The 16,645-nt window shown below is 61.6% G+C and overlaps 8 protein-coding genes across 8 annotated transcripts; 4 read left to right on the top strand and 4 right to left on the bottom strand.

The window, feature by feature from the left end:
- Positions 1–297: 297 nt before the first annotated feature.
- On the top strand, positions 298–1,146 carry PAN0_001d0446 (glutathione S-transferase; the record flags this gene model as incomplete). The annotated part of the gene is made up of 1 exon (XM_014804063.1): positions 298–1,146. One exon carries the CDS (start codon positions 298–300, stop codon positions 1,144–1,146), a length of 849 nt encoding a protein of 282 aa, XP_014659549.1.
- A 738-nt stretch (positions 1,147–1,884) lies between these two features.
- On the top strand, positions 1,885–3,135 carry PAN0_001d0445 (L-arabinitol 4-dehydrogenase; the record flags this gene model as incomplete). Its single annotated transcript, XM_014804062.1, has 2 exons — positions 1,885–1,961; positions 2,055–3,135. 2 exons carry the CDS (start codon positions 1,885–1,887, stop codon positions 3,133–3,135), a joined length of 1,158 nt encoding a protein of 385 aa, XP_014659548.1.
- A 136-nt stretch (positions 3,136–3,271) lies between these two features.
- PAN0_001c0444 (ATP-dependent RNA helicase Prh1) lies at positions 3,272–6,034 on the bottom strand (the record flags this gene model as incomplete). The annotated part of the gene is made up of 1 exon (XM_014804061.1): positions 3,272–6,034. The coding sequence occupies one exon, from the start codon at positions 6,032–6,034 to the stop codon at positions 3,272–3,274; it is 2,763 nt and encodes a 920-aa protein (XP_014659547.1).
- A 1,352-nt stretch (positions 6,035–7,386) lies between these two features.
- On the top strand, positions 7,387–8,730 carry PAN0_001d0443 (CMGC/MAPK/ERK protein kinase; the record flags this gene model as incomplete). Its single annotated transcript, XM_014804060.1, has 1 exon — positions 7,387–8,730. One exon carries the CDS (start codon positions 7,387–7,389, stop codon positions 8,728–8,730), a length of 1,344 nt encoding a protein of 447 aa, XP_014659546.1.
- An 89-nt stretch (positions 8,731–8,819) lies between these two features.
- PAN0_001c0442 (periplasmic binding protein-like II) lies at positions 8,820–9,923 on the bottom strand (the record flags this gene model as incomplete). Its single annotated transcript, XM_014804059.1, has 2 exons — positions 8,820–9,746; positions 9,846–9,923. 2 exons carry the CDS (start codon positions 9,921–9,923, stop codon positions 8,820–8,822), a joined length of 1,005 nt encoding a protein of 334 aa, XP_014659545.1.
- A 416-nt stretch (positions 9,924–10,339) lies between these two features.
- On the top strand, positions 10,340–11,515 carry PAN0_001d0441 (subunits of heterodimeric actin filament capping protein Capz; the record flags this gene model as incomplete). Its single annotated transcript, XM_014804058.1, has 1 exon — positions 10,340–11,515. One exon carries the CDS (start codon positions 10,340–10,342, stop codon positions 11,513–11,515), a length of 1,176 nt encoding a protein of 391 aa, XP_014659544.1.
- Positions 11,516–11,643: 128 nt separating this feature from the next.
- Positions 11,644–13,425, bottom strand: PAN0_001c0440 (oxidoreductase; the record flags this gene model as incomplete). The annotated part of the gene is made up of 1 exon (XM_014804057.1): positions 11,644–13,425. The coding sequence occupies one exon, from the start codon at positions 13,423–13,425 to the stop codon at positions 11,644–11,646; it is 1,782 nt and encodes a 593-aa protein (XP_014659543.1).
- Positions 13,426–14,397: 972 nt separating this feature from the next.
- Positions 14,398–16,332, bottom strand: PAN0_001c0439 (methylosome subunit; the record flags this gene model as incomplete). The annotated part of the gene is made up of 2 exons (XM_014804056.1): positions 14,398–15,426; positions 15,565–16,332. The coding sequence occupies 2 exons, from the start codon at positions 16,330–16,332 to the stop codon at positions 14,398–14,400; spliced, it is 1,797 nt and encodes a 598-aa protein (XP_014659542.1).
- Positions 16,333–16,645: the final 313 nt, after the last annotated feature.

Raw genomic sequence — 16,645 nt, 5'->3', positions numbered from 1 at the left:
CTTTCTGGCCCTGAGCCAGCGTCAGGCACACGAATGCAATTTCTCAAAGCTGCGCTGGGCCTGAGCTGAGAGATTGAGCGCTGCTCTGACGCGTCCCGAGCTTAACGCCGAGCCATGCCTCCACTTTTCAAAATCTCACATTCAACACCCGGCCCGGCTTTTTCTTCGAGGCGCGGGTGTGGACCCTGAAGAGGCTGAGCATGCAATGGCCCCTGCGCCCTTCTGCTCCAGCCGGTTCGGCCTCCTTCTCTGCCTCATACCACCTCATCCATCACCCTCAGCAGACACAAGCAAGCAATGACCACCAAGGAAGAATACACGCTCTTTTACTGGCCCGGCATCCCCGGACGCGGCGAGTTCGTCCGGCTCTGCTTCGAAAAGGCCGGCGTTGCGTACAAGGACAACGACGATGTGCCCTACTTTTCCAAACTCCTCTCGGGCAAGCAGGAGGACGGTGTTGATGTGCCGCACTTTGCTGTGCCAATCCTTGGCGTTCACGTTCCAGCCGAGGCATCCGATTCGATCAAGAAGGCCAAGACGGATGACGCGGCCGATGTCAAGCACGCATCCGGCGGTAAATGGCACTACATCAGCCAGACCCCCGCCATCCTCAACTTCCTCGCGCCTCGCCTCGGCCTGCTGGGCGATGCGGACAAGCTCGAGGGGCTCGAAAGAGACGTGGCCATCGCCCATATCCAGCAGCTCTGCGCCACCGCATTCGACCTCAACACCGAGACGCACGACACCCACCATCCCGTCTCGGTCTCGAGCTTCTACGAAGACCAAAAGGCCGAGGCCAAAAAGAGATCGGCCGACTTTCGCCAAAATCGCCTTCCCAAGTTTCTGGGCGTCTTTGAGCTCACGCTGCACAAGCAACGCGAGGCGGCCAACACCGAAACGACAGGCCGCCGCCTGGTTGGCACTCAGACCACCGTTGCCGACCTCGCCGTGTACCAGGTGATCGACGGCCTGCTGTTTGCGTTCCCCAAGTGCATGCAGCACCTCAAGCAATCTGGCAAGTACGACCGTGTCTTTGCGCACCACGACGACCTCGCCGCCGAGCTCCAACACTACCTCGAAAGCGATCGCCGCCGCAGATACTCGAACGGCATCTTCCGTCACTACCCTGAGCTCGATGACGAGTAGCGATCACCTTCATCAAGCCTAGACATGATCGTACAAATGGAGTCGGGTGGTGCTGGGGCTGAGCCAAGCTGCACTCTCATGCGCGAGTCTGCAATGCCCAACCGAGCTCAGGATTTTCGCAGCGAACGTTGTCGGATCGGACGTCCGAACAGGCGGCGGCATTTTTTTTGAGCTACGAGATTGCCGGAGATGCGAGCGGCACTCGAATCTTTCGCGCCGTGCAGCTGCTGCAGCCCTGCAGGCGTCGACGAGATTGCCGAGGGCCGACACTCGCATTGGCTCGCACCGAAAGGCGGGGAAGGCACGCTGTGCGGCCATCAAATTCACCGGTCAAGACGGCCTGGCCAAGCTAGGCGAGTTTCCCGAACCCCGTCGAGCGGAACACGACACTACTCTCCTCTCTCTGCGCCAACAAGACTCGCTCTTGCCCAGTGCGCGCGCGTGCAATGTCCAGCCTCGAAAGCGCTGCCCGCTCTTTCGCTGCGGTTCGGCTATCTCTTGCCACCCCCGGGTCGGCTTTTTGGGCCAAAGCTTCCTCGTGCTTCCCTCTCGGCACAGGGACGTGTGCACACAGCGTGGGTGTTGGTCTTTGCCAACCAAAGTCGGCCCTCCTTTTTGCCGGCCAGCTAGAGGCAGAGAGTACAAAAAGCTCAACACAGCACACCGAGGTCTGCTCCGTTCCACTTCTATACCCCACCCAAACTTCTTTGTGCCATCTCACTGCAATCGTTGTTCACCATGGCTCCTGTCGCCGACGTCAAGCATGCCGCCTCCGAACTCGAGCTCTCCAAGCTCAAGGAGAACCTCACCCTCATGTAAGCGTCCTATTTTCGAGCTCCGGTCACACCTCACGCCCCGCGTCTGTGAGCATGTACTGACACTGTCTTTGGATTGGATTGCCGATGCAGGGCTACGTCCAAGAAGGAGCTCGAGCTGATCAAGTCGGCTCCGGCGGCGCCCAAGCCCGGTATGGCGCTGGTGCACGTGCGTGCCACGGGAGTGTGTGGTTCGGACGTGCACTTTTGGAAGCACGCCGGTCTGGGTCCGTGGAAGATCGAGCACCAGTGTGCGCTCGGCCACGAGTCGGGCGGCATCGTGGTGGCCGTCGGCGAGGGGGTTGACAACGTCAAGCCGGGCGACCGTGTTGCGATCGAGCCGGGTGTGCCGTGCTTCAAGGCGACGTGCGACTACTGCCGTACGGGCAAGTACAACCTGTGTCCCACCGTCGACTTTTACAGTGTGCCGCCCAAGGACGGCACGCTCAAGCGCTACCACGAACACCCGGCCGGATGGCTGCACAAGGTTCCGGACAACATGTCGTACGAGGAGATCGCGCTGCTCGAGCCGCTCTCGGTCACGCTCCAGGCCACGCTGCAGGCCGAGATCTCGCTCGGCACACCTGTGCTCATCACGGGCGCCGGGCCCATCGGAATCGTTCAGCTGCTCTGCGCATCCGCTGCCGGCGCTACACCCATCGTCATCACCGACGTGGTTCAGGACCGTCTGGACTTTGCGCAAAAGATCGTCCCCGGCACCTTCACCTACAAGGTGGACCCCAAGCTGTCGCCGCTCGAATCGGCCACCGAGATCTGCAAGGTCTTCTCGCGTGCTTCGGGCAAGCATATCGCCGAGGGCGAAAAGGACGTCCAGCCCGCTATCACCATGGAGTGCACGGGCATCGAATCGTCCGTCCAAACCGCCTCTTACGCCACCGCTGCCTCTGGGCTCGTCTTCGTGATTGGTGTGGGCGCCAACTTCCAGCAGATCCCCTTTATGCATCTGAGCACCAACGAGATCACGCTCAAGTTCCTCTTCCGATACAGGGATACCTGGCCGCGCGCGATTAGGCTCGTGTCGAGCGGAAAGATCGACGTCAAGCAGATCGTCACCTCGCGCTTCCCGCTCGAACAGGCCAAACAGGCAGTAGAACACGCTGCTGACAGGTCCAAGTTTAGCGTCAAGACCATCATCTACGACGACCAGGAGTAGAGTCCCCTCCCGTCCCTGGTTGTCCGCTTTTCTGTATCTCCAAAAAGGGTTGCTGTTTGTTCACGTTGGTCCTTGAAATTCTTAATTCCCGCATCTGTCTTTCGTGTGGTGTGAAGGGTTTGGGGGATGTGAGGTGCTACTTGCGCGTGGCAAGTTCCTGGAGCCAGGCGGGTTCGATGATGCTGACGGTCCTGGCGAAGGTCTGGGTGGTAAACACGAGTTCCTCGAACAGGATAGCGTCCGTCTGTCGGCTCGCACGCTCGCGCGCCATTTTGGACGGATGCAACGTCGACGACGGATGGATCTTGAACGTGCTCCCTGCGCCTGCGGCCGAGGTGATGCGCTTGTACGTATTCGGCGCCGAAGGCTGCTTGAGCGCCGCATTGGCGATCCTACCCTCTAGCAACGACTGTCGCATACCTACAAAGCTCTCGTCTTCCTCGCCCCTCTCCTCGCTCGCCACCTTGTGCGTGACGAACAATCCATCCCGATCAACCCCCGACTCGGAATCCGAATCCGAATTCGAATCGTCGCTCGAAAGTTCAGCAGTGGTGGTGGAGGGATGGTCGTCATCGCATGCAAGCTTTTGCTGCCTGCAAATGTTGCGCAGCTGGTTGCGAATGTGCAGCACATTCTTGACCGCCTTTTGGTGCACGTAGTGGTTCTGACACCATGCCTTGAGCTGCTCGCGCCCCTCCTTTTCGACCACTTTGCGATCGGCCGACCCTTGGCTGCGCGTCTTGGTCAGCATCGCCACCTTATCCGCCTCGGCCAGGTAGGCATACAGCACACACAGCAGCGTGGCATGATCGCCCGAGGGATGCACAAACGTCGCCTTGGCCCGGTTGGCTTCCTCCCTCTTCTCCTGGTCGGTCGGTTCAACAAGGATCGAGCGGTCCGACGAGAGGACGGCGATGAGGTCGCGCACCTGGCGCGCCACGGTCGGTCCACGCGCTGCCGCCGCAATCAGCGACCGCGAGTAGGCAGGCGACACCGGCAGCATGGCCATCTTCATTCCAATGCCGGTGAGCACAAGTCTCGCCGTCGCCTTCTCGCCCTTGGCTTCCTTGTTGGGAGGTGGGGTGTGGATGTCGAGTGCGCCGAGCTGTATGAGTTGCAGCACCGACTCTTGCAGCCCCTCAGGATCGGGAGTATCGAGCCAGTCGAACGTGTATGGATCCTGACCCATCGCGCACAGCTGCAGCACCGCAGCCGCCAAATCGGTGCGTACGATCTCGGGCGTGCCTGCGAGCGGCAGCGCCTCAAACGCCTTTTGCGTGTAGAGCCTGTAGCACTCGCCTGCGCGTTCTCGACCCGCACGACCGGCACGCTGCCTCGCCGCCGACTGGCTGATCTCCTGCACCTGAAGCGTCTCGACGGCGGTGCCGGGCGTGTACACCTTTTCCTTGGCCAGCCCACAATCGACGACGAACACGATGCCCGGGATGGTGATACTCGTCTCGGCAATGTTGGTGGCCAGCACCACCTTGCGCGTGCGCGGCGGCGTCGGACCAAACACCTTCAAGCTCGCACTGGGCCCCAACGCCGCGTAGAGCGGGGCGATCATGAGCGACATGGGTGTCGGCTTGGACTCAGCCTCGGCCCACGCGGGCAGCTCGGACGAGTACAGCTCGAGCGCGCGCGCGAGCGTGTCGATCTCGTCCTGACCCGTCATGAAGACGAGGATGTCGCCGGGCGGACGCGAGACGTGGATCTGCAGCACGGTGCGCAGCGCCGCATCCGTCCACTCCTGCGCGGGCTCTTCGGTGTGAAACATGGCGACGTCGTGCTGGCGGCCCTTGACGTAGAGGATGGGCACCTCCTGCTTGGTGTTGGCGGCTGCGAGTGCGCGCGCGTCCGTTACGGTGGCGTTGGCCCTGAGCGCGGTAGAGGGCGTGGCAAAGAAGTCGGCGAAACGGTTGGCATCGAGTGTGGCCGACATGACGATGATCTTGAGCTCGGTGATCTCGGCCTCGTTCGCAGGCTTTCCTCGCGCGATCCACGACTGGCGCAGCGCCTTGCGTTCGCGTTGGATGCGCTTGGCCAGTCCAAGCACCTGGTCCGTTCGCAAGGTCCTCTCGTGCGCTTCGTCGATGATGAGTACCGAGTACTTGAGGAGCAGGTTTGAGCGCAGCGCAGATGTCTGCGATGTCATTGCTGAGCTGGAAGTCTGTACGGGAGAGATGTCGCCGATCATTTCACGAAGCACCATACCGTCGGTCATGAACTTGACGCGCGTGTTGCGGGTGGTGCGGTCCTCGAAACGGATGCTGTAGCCGACCAATCCGCCCGCCGCGGTCCTTGCCTTGCCCTTGACGTTCGGAAGTACCGCGGGATCCGGTTGGCCCATCTCGACGGCAACACGGCGCGCGAGCGAAGTTGCGGCCACTCGTCTTGGCTGGGTAACGCCGATCATCTGGACGGGCTGGCGAGAGGCAAAGCCAGCCTCGAAGAGGAACTGGGGGATCTGGGTAGTCTTTCCTGAGCCGGTCTCACCAAGGATGACGACGGTGTCGCTGGAGCGCACGGCATCGATGATGGCCTGCTTGCCCGAGGTGATGGGCAGGGCTGCGCGCGACTCGAGGATGCGCGGGTCGACTGCCTTGAGCGCATCTCGGATCCAAGCGGATGCGGCACCGCCCCCCTCGTGAGAAGGGGAGGGAAGTTGCTTGCGGGATGGTGAAGACGGCGCTGACGATGAGGAGGGCCGTGATGGCAAACCGTTGATTCCGTTGCTGAGAGGACTGTGTGCGAATGAGGAGGGTGCATTTGCATACTTGCTCTTCTTGTGCTTCTTTTTGTTGGGCGAGGACGGGACGGAGGTGGAGGGCGAAGACGGCAGCGAGCCGAAGCTGTCTCTGGACCGCTTCGCCTGTGCTAAGGCTGTGTCCAGCGACATGATGCCAGTCTATGCGCAAGGTGGCTGGTGTCAGGAGAGGGTGCAAGGTTGTAGAAGCAAGCCGAGCCGGGCACCGAGTTTCAGCGGCTTCCTGCATCCCTCGGACCAAAAAAAAAGTGGAACAGCAGGGTCAGGCCGATTTCCGAAGTACCGATTTTTCTTGAAATTGTCGCGTCCTCGCGGCGTAACATTCATGAAGCGGCCCAACCCTGCTTGCCTGGCTGTGATCATCGTGCATGTCGTATGCAGCCACTTTCCTCTGGTGCACTACTGATATGGTGTGAGTGCATGGCAGGTGCCATTGGAAGGAAGTCCAACAGCTGATGTGCGGCGAAGAGAGTTCCGAGCGAGCAAGAAGCACAGCCACGAGCGGCGAACGTGCAGCGGCTCCGTTGGAAGAAGTTACTGCGGCTACCTGAATGGGCAGGAAGAGGATTTGTGATGCCGGCGTTCGGGATTGCAGATCAGCGGAGCGGCGGTCCGGGAAGCGTTAGCGAGCGGTGTTGGACTGATCTTCTCGCTCCTGTTGGTCGACGGAGCTCCTTGGGCTGTGTTCGGAGCTGGCTTCGGCAGCGAGGCGCGCTGGAGCGAAGGTTGGTGTTCCTGCGTCTGAAGCTTCGACCTTCGCTCGGCCTTGGTCGCCTTGGCCCGCAGCAGAAGGGGCGGATGACGTTCATGCACGTCTGAATTCGGAGCTGCGCCGACGCTCTTCGCAAAAAGACACACGGAAAAATTCAGCCTAGGCAGCGCAACACCGGATGTGCAGGGCTGTGCAGCGGTGCATCTTTGGATCGGCTCAGGGATCTACGCTACGCGGCTCCCTGCTTCGACCTCATCTCGGTGCGCTCGTCAGGTCTGCTTCGGAGTAAGTTGATGCGATCGGAACTGCCGTCGACTGCCATGCAGGTTGGAATATTGGAGGATGGCCTTCTCCCTCTGCTGTGCATTGGCAGCCATGCGTGCCGAAGAGGTCTTGAATAAATAGGCGGCCTCAAGGCACAGTGCGAGAATGGGGTGGAGCCGCCGCGCCACGCATCGCACTCGCACCGCACCGCACGACCAACCAACTCTGTCATTTGCAAGCCACGCACGTGCCTCCGCCCGCACCCGCCCCGTCCGCAATACTTTGCTCCACACCACCATCCTCTACACCACCTCCGAGCATTCAAAAGCATCTCTTTCCGCTTAGTCTGCTTCTTGGCGCATATTATAGTCGACATACTCTCGCCCCACTGAGCTACACGCTCTAGAATCGTAACAGGAGCACAGCAGCCTCGTTCGACTCGAATCCCAGTGCTCCGCCTCACAACCTGGCCTAGCTTCCTACAGCACACCCACACACCACCGCCAGCATGTCGGGCTTCCAGTCGGCGCCGCAGCGCACTCCGTACAACGTGCTCAACCAGACCTTCCTCATCGACAATGCGTACGAGATCACAAAGGACCTCGGCCAGGGCGCCTACGGCTGCGTAGCCGCCGCAACCCACAGGGGCACGGGCGAGAGCGTCGCCATCAAAAAGATCACCAACGTCTTCACCAAAAAGATCCTCACCAAGCGCGCATTACGCGAGATCAAGCTCTTGCGGCACTTCCGCGGCCACAAGAACATCACCTGCCTCTACGACATGGACATCATCGACCCCGTCGGCTTCAACGAGGTCTACCTCTACGAAGAGCTCATGGAGGCAGACCTCCACGCCATCATCCGCTCCGGCCAGCCCCTCTCCGACGCCCACTTTCAGTCGTTCATCTACCAGACCCTCTGCGGCCTCAAATACATCCACTCGGCCAGCGTGCTGCATCGCGACCTCAAACCGGGCAACCTGCTCGTCAATGCCGACTGCGAGCTCAAGATCTGCGACTTTGGCCTTGCGCGTGGATTCGAGACCGACCCCGAGCTCGCCAAGCAGGCGGGCGCAGGTGGCTTCATGACCGAGTACGTCGCCACGCGATGGTACCGTGCACCCGAGATCATGCTCAGCTTCCAGAACTACACCACCGCCATCGACATCTGGTCCGTCGGCTGCATCCTCGCCGAGCTCTTGGGGGGTCGACCCATCTTCAAGGGTCGCGACTACGTCGACCAGCTCAACCAGATCCTGCACTACCTCGGCACGCCGAGCGAAGAGACGCTGCGACGCGTGGGCTCGCCGCGCGCGCAGGACTACATCCGCTCGCTGCCATACCAGCCACGCATCCCGTTCCAGCGCCTGTATCCGCAGGCGAATCCGCTCGCACTCGACCTGCTCGAGCGCATGCTCGAGTTCGACCCCGCCAAGCGCATCTCGTGCGAGGAGGCGTTGCAGCACCCGTACCTTGCCGTGTGGCACGATCCTGCGGACGAACCCGTGTGCCCGCGCAAGTTCGACTTTGGCTTTGAGGCCGTCGACGAGGTGGAGGGCATGAAGACGCTTATTCTTGACGAGGTACGTAGCTTCCGCACCGAGGTGAGGCGGCAGGCGAGGATGATGCAGCAGCCCAAGCGACAGGAGTCGTTGCCCATCCCCACACGCGAGGATATCCAGCGCAGCAGCCCCACCGACGCCGACAATCCAGGTTACGCCCTGCTCGGCGCAAGCACAGGCATCATCCACGGCGCATCCAACTCCGAACATGCAAGTGGCATGCTCGACAATGCGTGCGTCATGGAGGATCCTGCCGAAAGCTTTGAGCGCGAACTCACACAGGCAAGATAGATCCGCCCCCATCCTTCGCATCGTCAGAAAAGCTAATCGTCAAATCACATTATCTCGCATTAAATCGATTGTGAGGAGGTGGGGGAGATCTAGGCAACGAGACGCGAGGGAGAGTCGACAAAGTTGGCTGCGTCGATACCGGCCTTGAGCACGCCCGCCTTTTCGAGCAGTTCGAGTGTGTGTTTGACCGTACCAGCCGAGACGGACTGCGTGTTTGTATTCTGACCCGTCGCAGGCACCTCCAGACCTTCGGGATTGGGTGTCTGCTCGTCAGCCCATCGCACGGTGTTGAGCCACGACTCGACATCTTCCTCCTTGTAACCGTGGTGGTTGACGATAAACTGCTTGGCCTTGCCGCTAGCTCGTGTGTCGGGGTTGGCGAATTCGTGGATACTCTGCTGGAGCCTGGTGAGGAACTCGGCGAGCACCGCACCACGTGCATCGCCCTCGGCCAGCGCCGTATTGGTCGACGCTGCGATGGTCCACGACGGCCAAGGCGTAGGCACGCTGCCGATGAATCGCACCTCGCCCGAGTCGACGTAGGGCTTGGTGGTGTACCACTCCCACATGAAGCACGACGTCGTCCAGGGCTCTTGGCCATTGACGCCGTTGCGCAGGTTCTGGAAGGTGTCGTTCACCTTGAACTCGATCTCGGCACGGTCCTTGGGATCCGACGACGCATTCCAGCCGTGGTTGAGCGCCATGACCGACGCCATGATCTGCGAGCCCGAGCCGATGCGCGAGATGCCAATGTGCGTGCCCTTGAGGTCGTCGATCGACTGGTACTTGTCGGCGCTCGCATCGGTGCCGGTGATGACGGCCCAGTTGAGCGAGGTGCGCACGTACGATCCGACGAGCTTGTAGTCCTCGCGACCCTTGGCGATGCCCGTGATGAGCGCCTCGGTCAGCGCCACAGCCACGTCGATCTTCTGTCCGCCCTGCTGCGACGCATCGAGCGAGGTGAGCATCTGACCGGTGCCAGATGGCTGCAGCACGAGCTCGATGTGCTCCTTGCCCTGTCGCCAGAAGGAGGCGTGCCGAAAGAAGGGCGAGGGTCAGCTTCGAATGCCGATGCGATACATGAACAGCAGAGTCACCACAGCCCTTGATCTTACCCAGGCGGTGTCGGCGAGCTGGAGGAGCGGCGCAGCAAAGTGTTCCGGCACGTAGCCGCAGCGGATCTTGGAAGTCATGGTGAGAATATTCTACAGGCCTGGCTCAGCAAGTTGCAGTCAGAGACGGGATGGTCGTAGGGGGGAGAAACTGTCTGGTGGTGAAGCGAGGTAGTGAACAGGTCCGTGCTGCCAAGAAGCTTTTCATGCGGACCTCCGCGGTCAAAGCACGTCAGATTCGGGCCTGCCAAAATCATCGGGCATCAGCATCTCCAATCACACCGATCTCGATTTGGAGCACAGACCACTGCACAGCGGAAAGGCCGACAGGAGGCGACGCCGAGCGGACATCACGCAGCCAAAGCTCCAACGCAGCCAACACGCCTCTGCCGCGCCGCAGCCGCACCGCACCCGTTCGGACCTCCACCCGCAGCAATCCGCCTTTCTCTCCTCCTGACCTTTCCATCACATCCCTGCTCATCAGCACTCGCGCAACCATGGCCGCTTCAAGTGCGAGCAACACGCGACTCAACGAGGCGTGCTCGCTCCTCGTCCAGTCGCCTCCCGGCCAGACGTCGCAGGTGTACCACGACCTGCGCGGCATCCTCTTCGACGCCGAGTCCAACGCCGCCGACAAGATCGACGACGCCAAGCTGCAGGCAGCCGCAGCCGTCGCGCTGCAGGAGTACAACACGCAGCAGCTCGTCACTGCCACGCTCGACGCCGATGCGTCCGGCTCGAGCGCGAACGCCGTCGTCATCTGCCAGGCAGGACAGGCTCCCAACCAGCCCAGCGACGCGCAAGCTGCACCGGGCGTGAGGCGGTACATCCACCCGCGCCTGCAAAAGACGTTCCTCTTCGACCACATCAAGCGCACCGTCTCGGACGTTCAGGATCTGGAGCCGGCAGATGAAGAGGCAGAGGAGCAGAGGAAGGCCCTCGAAAAGGCGCTCGACGAGTACGTGCGCGACAGGTATCCAGACGGCGTCAGCTCGGTGTTTGCCGTGTCGAGCGCGCCCGTGCACGAAGCAGAAACGCTAGCCGAGTCGGTGCAGAAGGCGGCCGAGAGCGATGCAAGCGCGCCCGCAGAGAACACGGCGGCCGTCAGCGCCGACAAGGAGGACAAGGACGACGAGCCCAGTGCCGAAAGCGACGAGGCTGCAGCAGACGACAAGGACGATCCGGTCGCGGCCGTGGAAGCCGCCGAGGCTGTCGAGTCGTCGTCCGCTGCCGCCCCTGCCGCCGCCGCCGCACCGCGCGTTCCTGTCAAGACGACGTACGTGCTGCATCACGTGGGCAACCGATACAACCTGTCGAACTTTTGGTCGGGACGGTGGCGGGCGTCGTACGTGGTGGATGTCGAGGCGCGCGTGCTGACGGCGTCGCTGGGCGTGCACGTGCACTACTTTGAGAACGGCAATGTGCAGCTCAACGCGTCGCGCCCGCGCACCTTTTCGCTCACCTCCTCCGGCGCAGCAGCGATCGCCAACGAGGTGGCGACGCTCGTGGCGCAGCACGAAGACGCATGGCAGGCGCAGCTCGAACAGGCGTACGACCAGCTTGCCGAACACGCCTTCAAGGCGCTCCGTCGACAGTTGCCCCTCACGCGCCAGAAACTCGACTGGGACAAGGTGCTCAACTACAAGCTCGGCGACCAGCTCGCGCGGTCCTGATCGCAATCATCCGCCAATGATGAATCGCACACCTTGTAGCGGATTTGCATAAAACTGGTATCACTTATTTTTAAGAGTCTGATGACGTTTACAGGACAAGTCTTTATTTTGGGAGAACGAGAGTGCGTTCAGTAGCCCTTGCGGAGGCCGTTGTGCCAGGCGTCGTCACGGATGATCTCGGCGGCACGCTCTGCGACCATGAGGATGGTGAGCATGGGGTTGATGGTGGGCAGGGTAGGGAGCACACTTGCATCGCACACCCTGACGCCGTTGAGACCGACGATCCTAAGGTCCTTCTCGTCGACGACCACCGAGTTGTCCTTGCCCTTTCCGCCGTGCATGGGCGCCGGGGTTCCCATCCTGCACGTTCCTGCCGGGTGGTAGACGGTATGCGCCACCTTCCTGGCGTATTCACCAATGTCCTTGTCGTTGGTGATCTTGGGGCCAGGGGCGATCTCCTTGACGAGGTGCTCCTTGAACGGCGACTGCTCGGCGATCTTGCGCGCCCATTTGACGCCCTCGATGAGGATGCGCTCGTCGTAGTTGTCCTTGTCCTCAAAGTACTTGAAGTCAAGCAGGGGTTTGTCCTTGGGGTTGGCCGAGGCGAGAGAGACCTTGCCGCGCGCTTGGGAGCGGCAGATGTTGGGCGTCATGCAGATGGCGTGTTTGGGACGTTCGTATCCGACGCGCTCCGTGTTGTCCGCAAACGGCACCTGATAGATGTGGAACATGAGATCCGGTCCCGGGTGCGCGTTGGGCTCGGCATCCTGCGGCAGCACGCGCAGGAAGAGACCGGCATCCGAAGACATGACCGTCTCGGGCGGGGTGTCGCGCGTCTCCCACATGACGATCGACTCGGGATGGTCGGTGAGGTTCTCGCCCACGCCGGGCACATCGTGCTTGCACGGCAGTCCAAGCGCCTCGAGGTCCTTGCGCGGACCAATACCCGAGTGCAGCAGCAGACGCGGGGTGTCGATCGCACCTGCGCACAGGATGACCTCGCGGCGCGCAGTGAGCGTCTTGGACAGACCGTGCTTGGTGGTGACCTTGACGCCCGTGACCTTGCTCGAGTCGTTGGCGGCGTACTCGAGCTGGTTGGCCCACGTCTCGAGGAAGAGGTGCAGGTTGTGGCGCTTGTACGGACCGTGCGGCATGATCGGGTGGAGGTAGGCGACGGAAGCGCTGCTCCTCTGGCCCGAGTACGGGTCGTAGGCAATATCAAAGAAGCCCACCGCCTTCTGGAATCCGCCGCGGTGCACAATGTGCGCGTTGAGATCCTCGAGCACTGGCGCGCCCGTAGCGCGCGACGAGGCGAGCACCCAATCGCGCGCCACCTGGTTGCGCTGCTGCGGCGCAACCGGCACGATGTTCATCTTGAGGCGGTCGCCGTACGGCTGAACGTTGCTGGCGTTCCACGAGGGGCAGCCGTAGTTGTTGCTCCAGTCGTCCAGGTCGGCGTTGAAGGGACGGAAGGAGATGAGCGTGTTGTGCGACGAGCAGCCGCCGAGCACGCGCGCGCGCGAGTGGCGGATGAACGAGTTGCCGCGCGGCTGCGGTACCGTCGGATAGTCGTAGTCGAGATCCGAGCCGAGCATCTCGAGCCAGCGGCTGAGGTCGAGCACCATGTCGTTGCCCACGTCCGTGGGGCCGCCCTCGATCACGGCCACCGAGACGTTGCGGTCCTCGGTGAGACGGTTGGCCAGCACCGCACCCGCCGTGCCGCCGCCGACGATCACATAGTCGAACTCGGTGTTGCCGCCGGGCAGCAGGTGCGAGGCGAGCGAAGCGAGACGCTCGCGTGCCGAGGGGCCCGACGACGTCGACGGCGTCGGGTTGGCCGGCTTGTCCTCGACCGTCTGGCCGTGGACGGGGTCGGTGTCCGGCCTAGCAGGGTTGGGCTTGGGGGCCATATGGAGGGGAAGTCGGGAAGGGAAGATCTACAGCTGAGGTCAGAGCTACGTTCTATGAAGCCCAATTGTCTCTACCGTCTAGTGGGATAGTAGAAGCTGGCGATGGTGTTGAGGAAGCAAGGTGGAAGAAAGAGATAAGAGGGTGAGCGATTGAAGACGACCGGTTCTTATACACGAGCCACCGATCCTCTCTGGCGAAGGTGGGGCGAGAAAAAAACGGTGCCGGCATCCGGAGCCAAGTGCCGCGGGCTGAAGCTGCAACAGCAGATGTGCTTGCTCTGATCGCGCCTAGCGGGCCGGGAGACGATGGCAGGGTTCACCCGCGGATCGAGGGATGCAACAAAAGAGAGTGGGGCCGCTCTGCCGCCGTGCACAGCAGCAGCAGCCGCCACCGCCTGTTCATTTGTGCACGGCCTGAAAGGTTGCCACGGGCCACCTTTTTTGTGCCCTCTCGCTTTGGGAGCGAAGACTCCGCTGTGCTTTTGCAGCGAAATGACGAATTCCAACGCAAGTTTTCTGGTCCGCCCTTGCACACGCGCCCGCATGAGGCCTAGGCTGCACAGTCTCGAGCAGCTGCCGCGCTGAATTTTGGGACGCGGACAATTTTTCAATTTCCGGCTTGGCTGGCTGGCTGGATCAGCTGCAGATGCAGATGCAGATGCACGCTGCGCTGGACCCTTCGGCTCGTCTCTCCACAAGCCGAGTATTTTGGCCAAAAAGTCGGCCCGCGGCTCATCGCGTAAGCGCAGCGTGTTAAACCGGTTGCCTTCCATCCAGTGCCGCGGCCCAACTCCCGTCTCTGCGTCTCCTCATCAAGGACAGGGATCGGCAAGATCGGCGTTGCATCGCTTCTCCGTGTCTTGGTCTGTCCTCACTACGTTCAGCCGCTCGGCTGAGGGTCTTTGCCTCAACTCGCAAAGCTTGATTGCACGTCAGCGGCTTAGTATGTGGGGTATCTAGCGAGGCGAGCACTCAGGACGAGCCGGGGTAGTCGTTGGTGTTCAAAGGCGGTCGGCCGGTGGGTGTGATGCGGCGTGTACCACCGCTGTCACCACCGAGCTCACCTCCCAGCCCGCCGTTGCTTCCCAACTGCACCGGGCCGCGGAGCGAGTCGACCGTAGCCTTGACCGAGCTGATGCTGAATCCGTTGTACAGCTTGCTGGCCCCTCCTGCATCATCTTGGCCATGGTCGGCATCAAACGACTGCACCGTCACTCCAGGCACGTCCACCTCTCCGTCCGTAGCGGCTTGTGTATCTTCGCCAGCTCCTCTCAGCCATGCCGGCTGGAAGCTGCGCATGGCGGGGGCCGTGCTCGGTGCCAAAATCACCTCGGGAGTGCCCAAGCCCCCGCTCCCTCTCCCTGCGCTCTGCGTCCCCGACCCCGTCTCGCCCCAAACCTGCGGCTGGTGCGATTCGATGTGACTGCCTGTATCACGCAAGTCGGCCAGCGCCTTCATCAGATCCTCCGCCAGCGTGTCTCGATTCGGCGGGTCTTCCCGGATCGGCTCCCATCCGACCGGCGGACTGCCCGGCGGCGAAATCAAGAAGTTCTTGTCCGTAGTAGGCACCGCCAGCGTCTCTGGCTCCGTCGATGGGTCTGTCCTTGGCCCAAAGATGGCCCGAAGCATGGTACCATCGTCTGCATCCACAGCACGCTCCACGCCTTGCACGTCACTGTCCTCGAAAGGCAGCACGAGCCGATCCAGCCCGTGCTTGGCCCGCGTCGCTCCTTCGGTATCTTCAAACACCACCACGGCCCGTCCCACCGACGGCAGCGGGGTCCAGCGCACCATAGGGCCATACGTGTTGAGCAGCGAGAGCAAAAGCGAGCAGATATGCGGGATGAAGAACTCGTTCGGCAGGTTCGACAGGATCAGCGTGTTGGTCGCACCAGCAACGATGCTGGATGCCGTGTCGTCCGCCCCGGCTTCCGGCACGAGCGTGCTAGTTTCGGAAGCGTCCGGCCACTGCATGACACTCTCGAGGTGGACAAGGTTGCGCTGTGCAGAGAGGCAGATCCGTGGACGAGTTGTGTCAGCCAGTGTTTGCACTTGAGCAGGCGACAAGACTTGCCGGCCACGTGGCGTCCTCTAGTACGGGCGGAAGCGTGAGTCGGGGGTCTGGAAATCGGTTCTCACCCTGCCAGTCTCGCTGAGTTCTTGCTCGTCGCCCTCTGCGTCCTCGTGGTCTCCATTCGTCTCGGCATCGTCGAAAGCGCCATCGTCTTCGCCCTCGAGTTCTTCGCCAGATGCGCCCGTCCCAAAAGGTGCAAAGCCAGCGAACGGGTGTCCGCCGTCGTCTTCTGTTGGCCCCGATGGATGCAGCGAGGCACAGTGCGACAGCACTTCGAAAAGTTGATCCAGCGACGCAGCATCGGGCGTGCAGATGTACATCTCGACGAACTCGCCGTCCTCATCCTCGTCGTCGCCCATCTGACCTGTACCTGCGTTGGGGCTCAGATCGAGCTGACAGTACAAGCAACCGTGAAAGCCAGCAGATGAGGAGGAGCCGGCAGCAAGGAAGCTCGGAGGAGAGCGGGTGACGGCATGCAGCGCAACATTGGGGTATCCTAGTTTGAAGCCGCTGTTGGTCTTGGCCGATAGGAAGGCCACCTCGCGCTCGGTGAGCCAGAGCTGCCCGGAAGCTTGAAACACCTCGGCGTCCTCATCCTCGTCCTCTTCGCTCTCGTGGGCGCCGTTGCCATTTGAGTTGTGGTTGGAAAGGAGCTGGAAGCATGATGGCCGTGCGGATGGCGATGGGCTGAGATAGACGGTCGACTGCGTCAGGTGGAGGCGCAGGACTGGCGGGATGGATGCGAACGAGTCGGGCGTGGCTTGTTGCAGCTGTTCGAGCTGCTCGGCCGTGACGTGCTGTGGCGGTGTCGTTATCTCTTCGAGCCCTGCCATTCTGCCGAATCTTGGAAGCTGAGGAGTGGAGATGGTGATGCTGAAGCAGCCTTGACGAGTCGGGTGCACGGATGCTCAGAAGTTGGCTTTGCCGCATCAAAAGCGCGCGCACGCGTCTCGGCCAATTCTCTGAAGACGCAGGTCGAGAAGTGGAGCGAAGCGAAGCTGGACCCTGAATCTGACTAAGCACGACAAATGCTCAGCGGTCCCTTTTCAATGTTTGAAATCTGGCTGAGCAAAGCTCGGCCGAGCTTTTTCTTGGTGTCACGTGCGACGATTATTGCCTCAAGCCACGCCAGCCAGCAACTCACAT

This window comes from Moesziomyces antarcticus (genome assembly GCF_000747765.1).
Source record: "Moesziomyces antarcticus DNA, scaffold: scaffold_v10001, strain JCM 10317, whole genome shotgun sequence".
NCBI lineage: Eukaryota > Fungi > Basidiomycota > Ustilaginomycetes > Ustilaginales > Ustilaginaceae > Moesziomyces > Moesziomyces antarcticus.
This window is presented reverse-complemented; position numbering and strand designations above follow the sequence as displayed.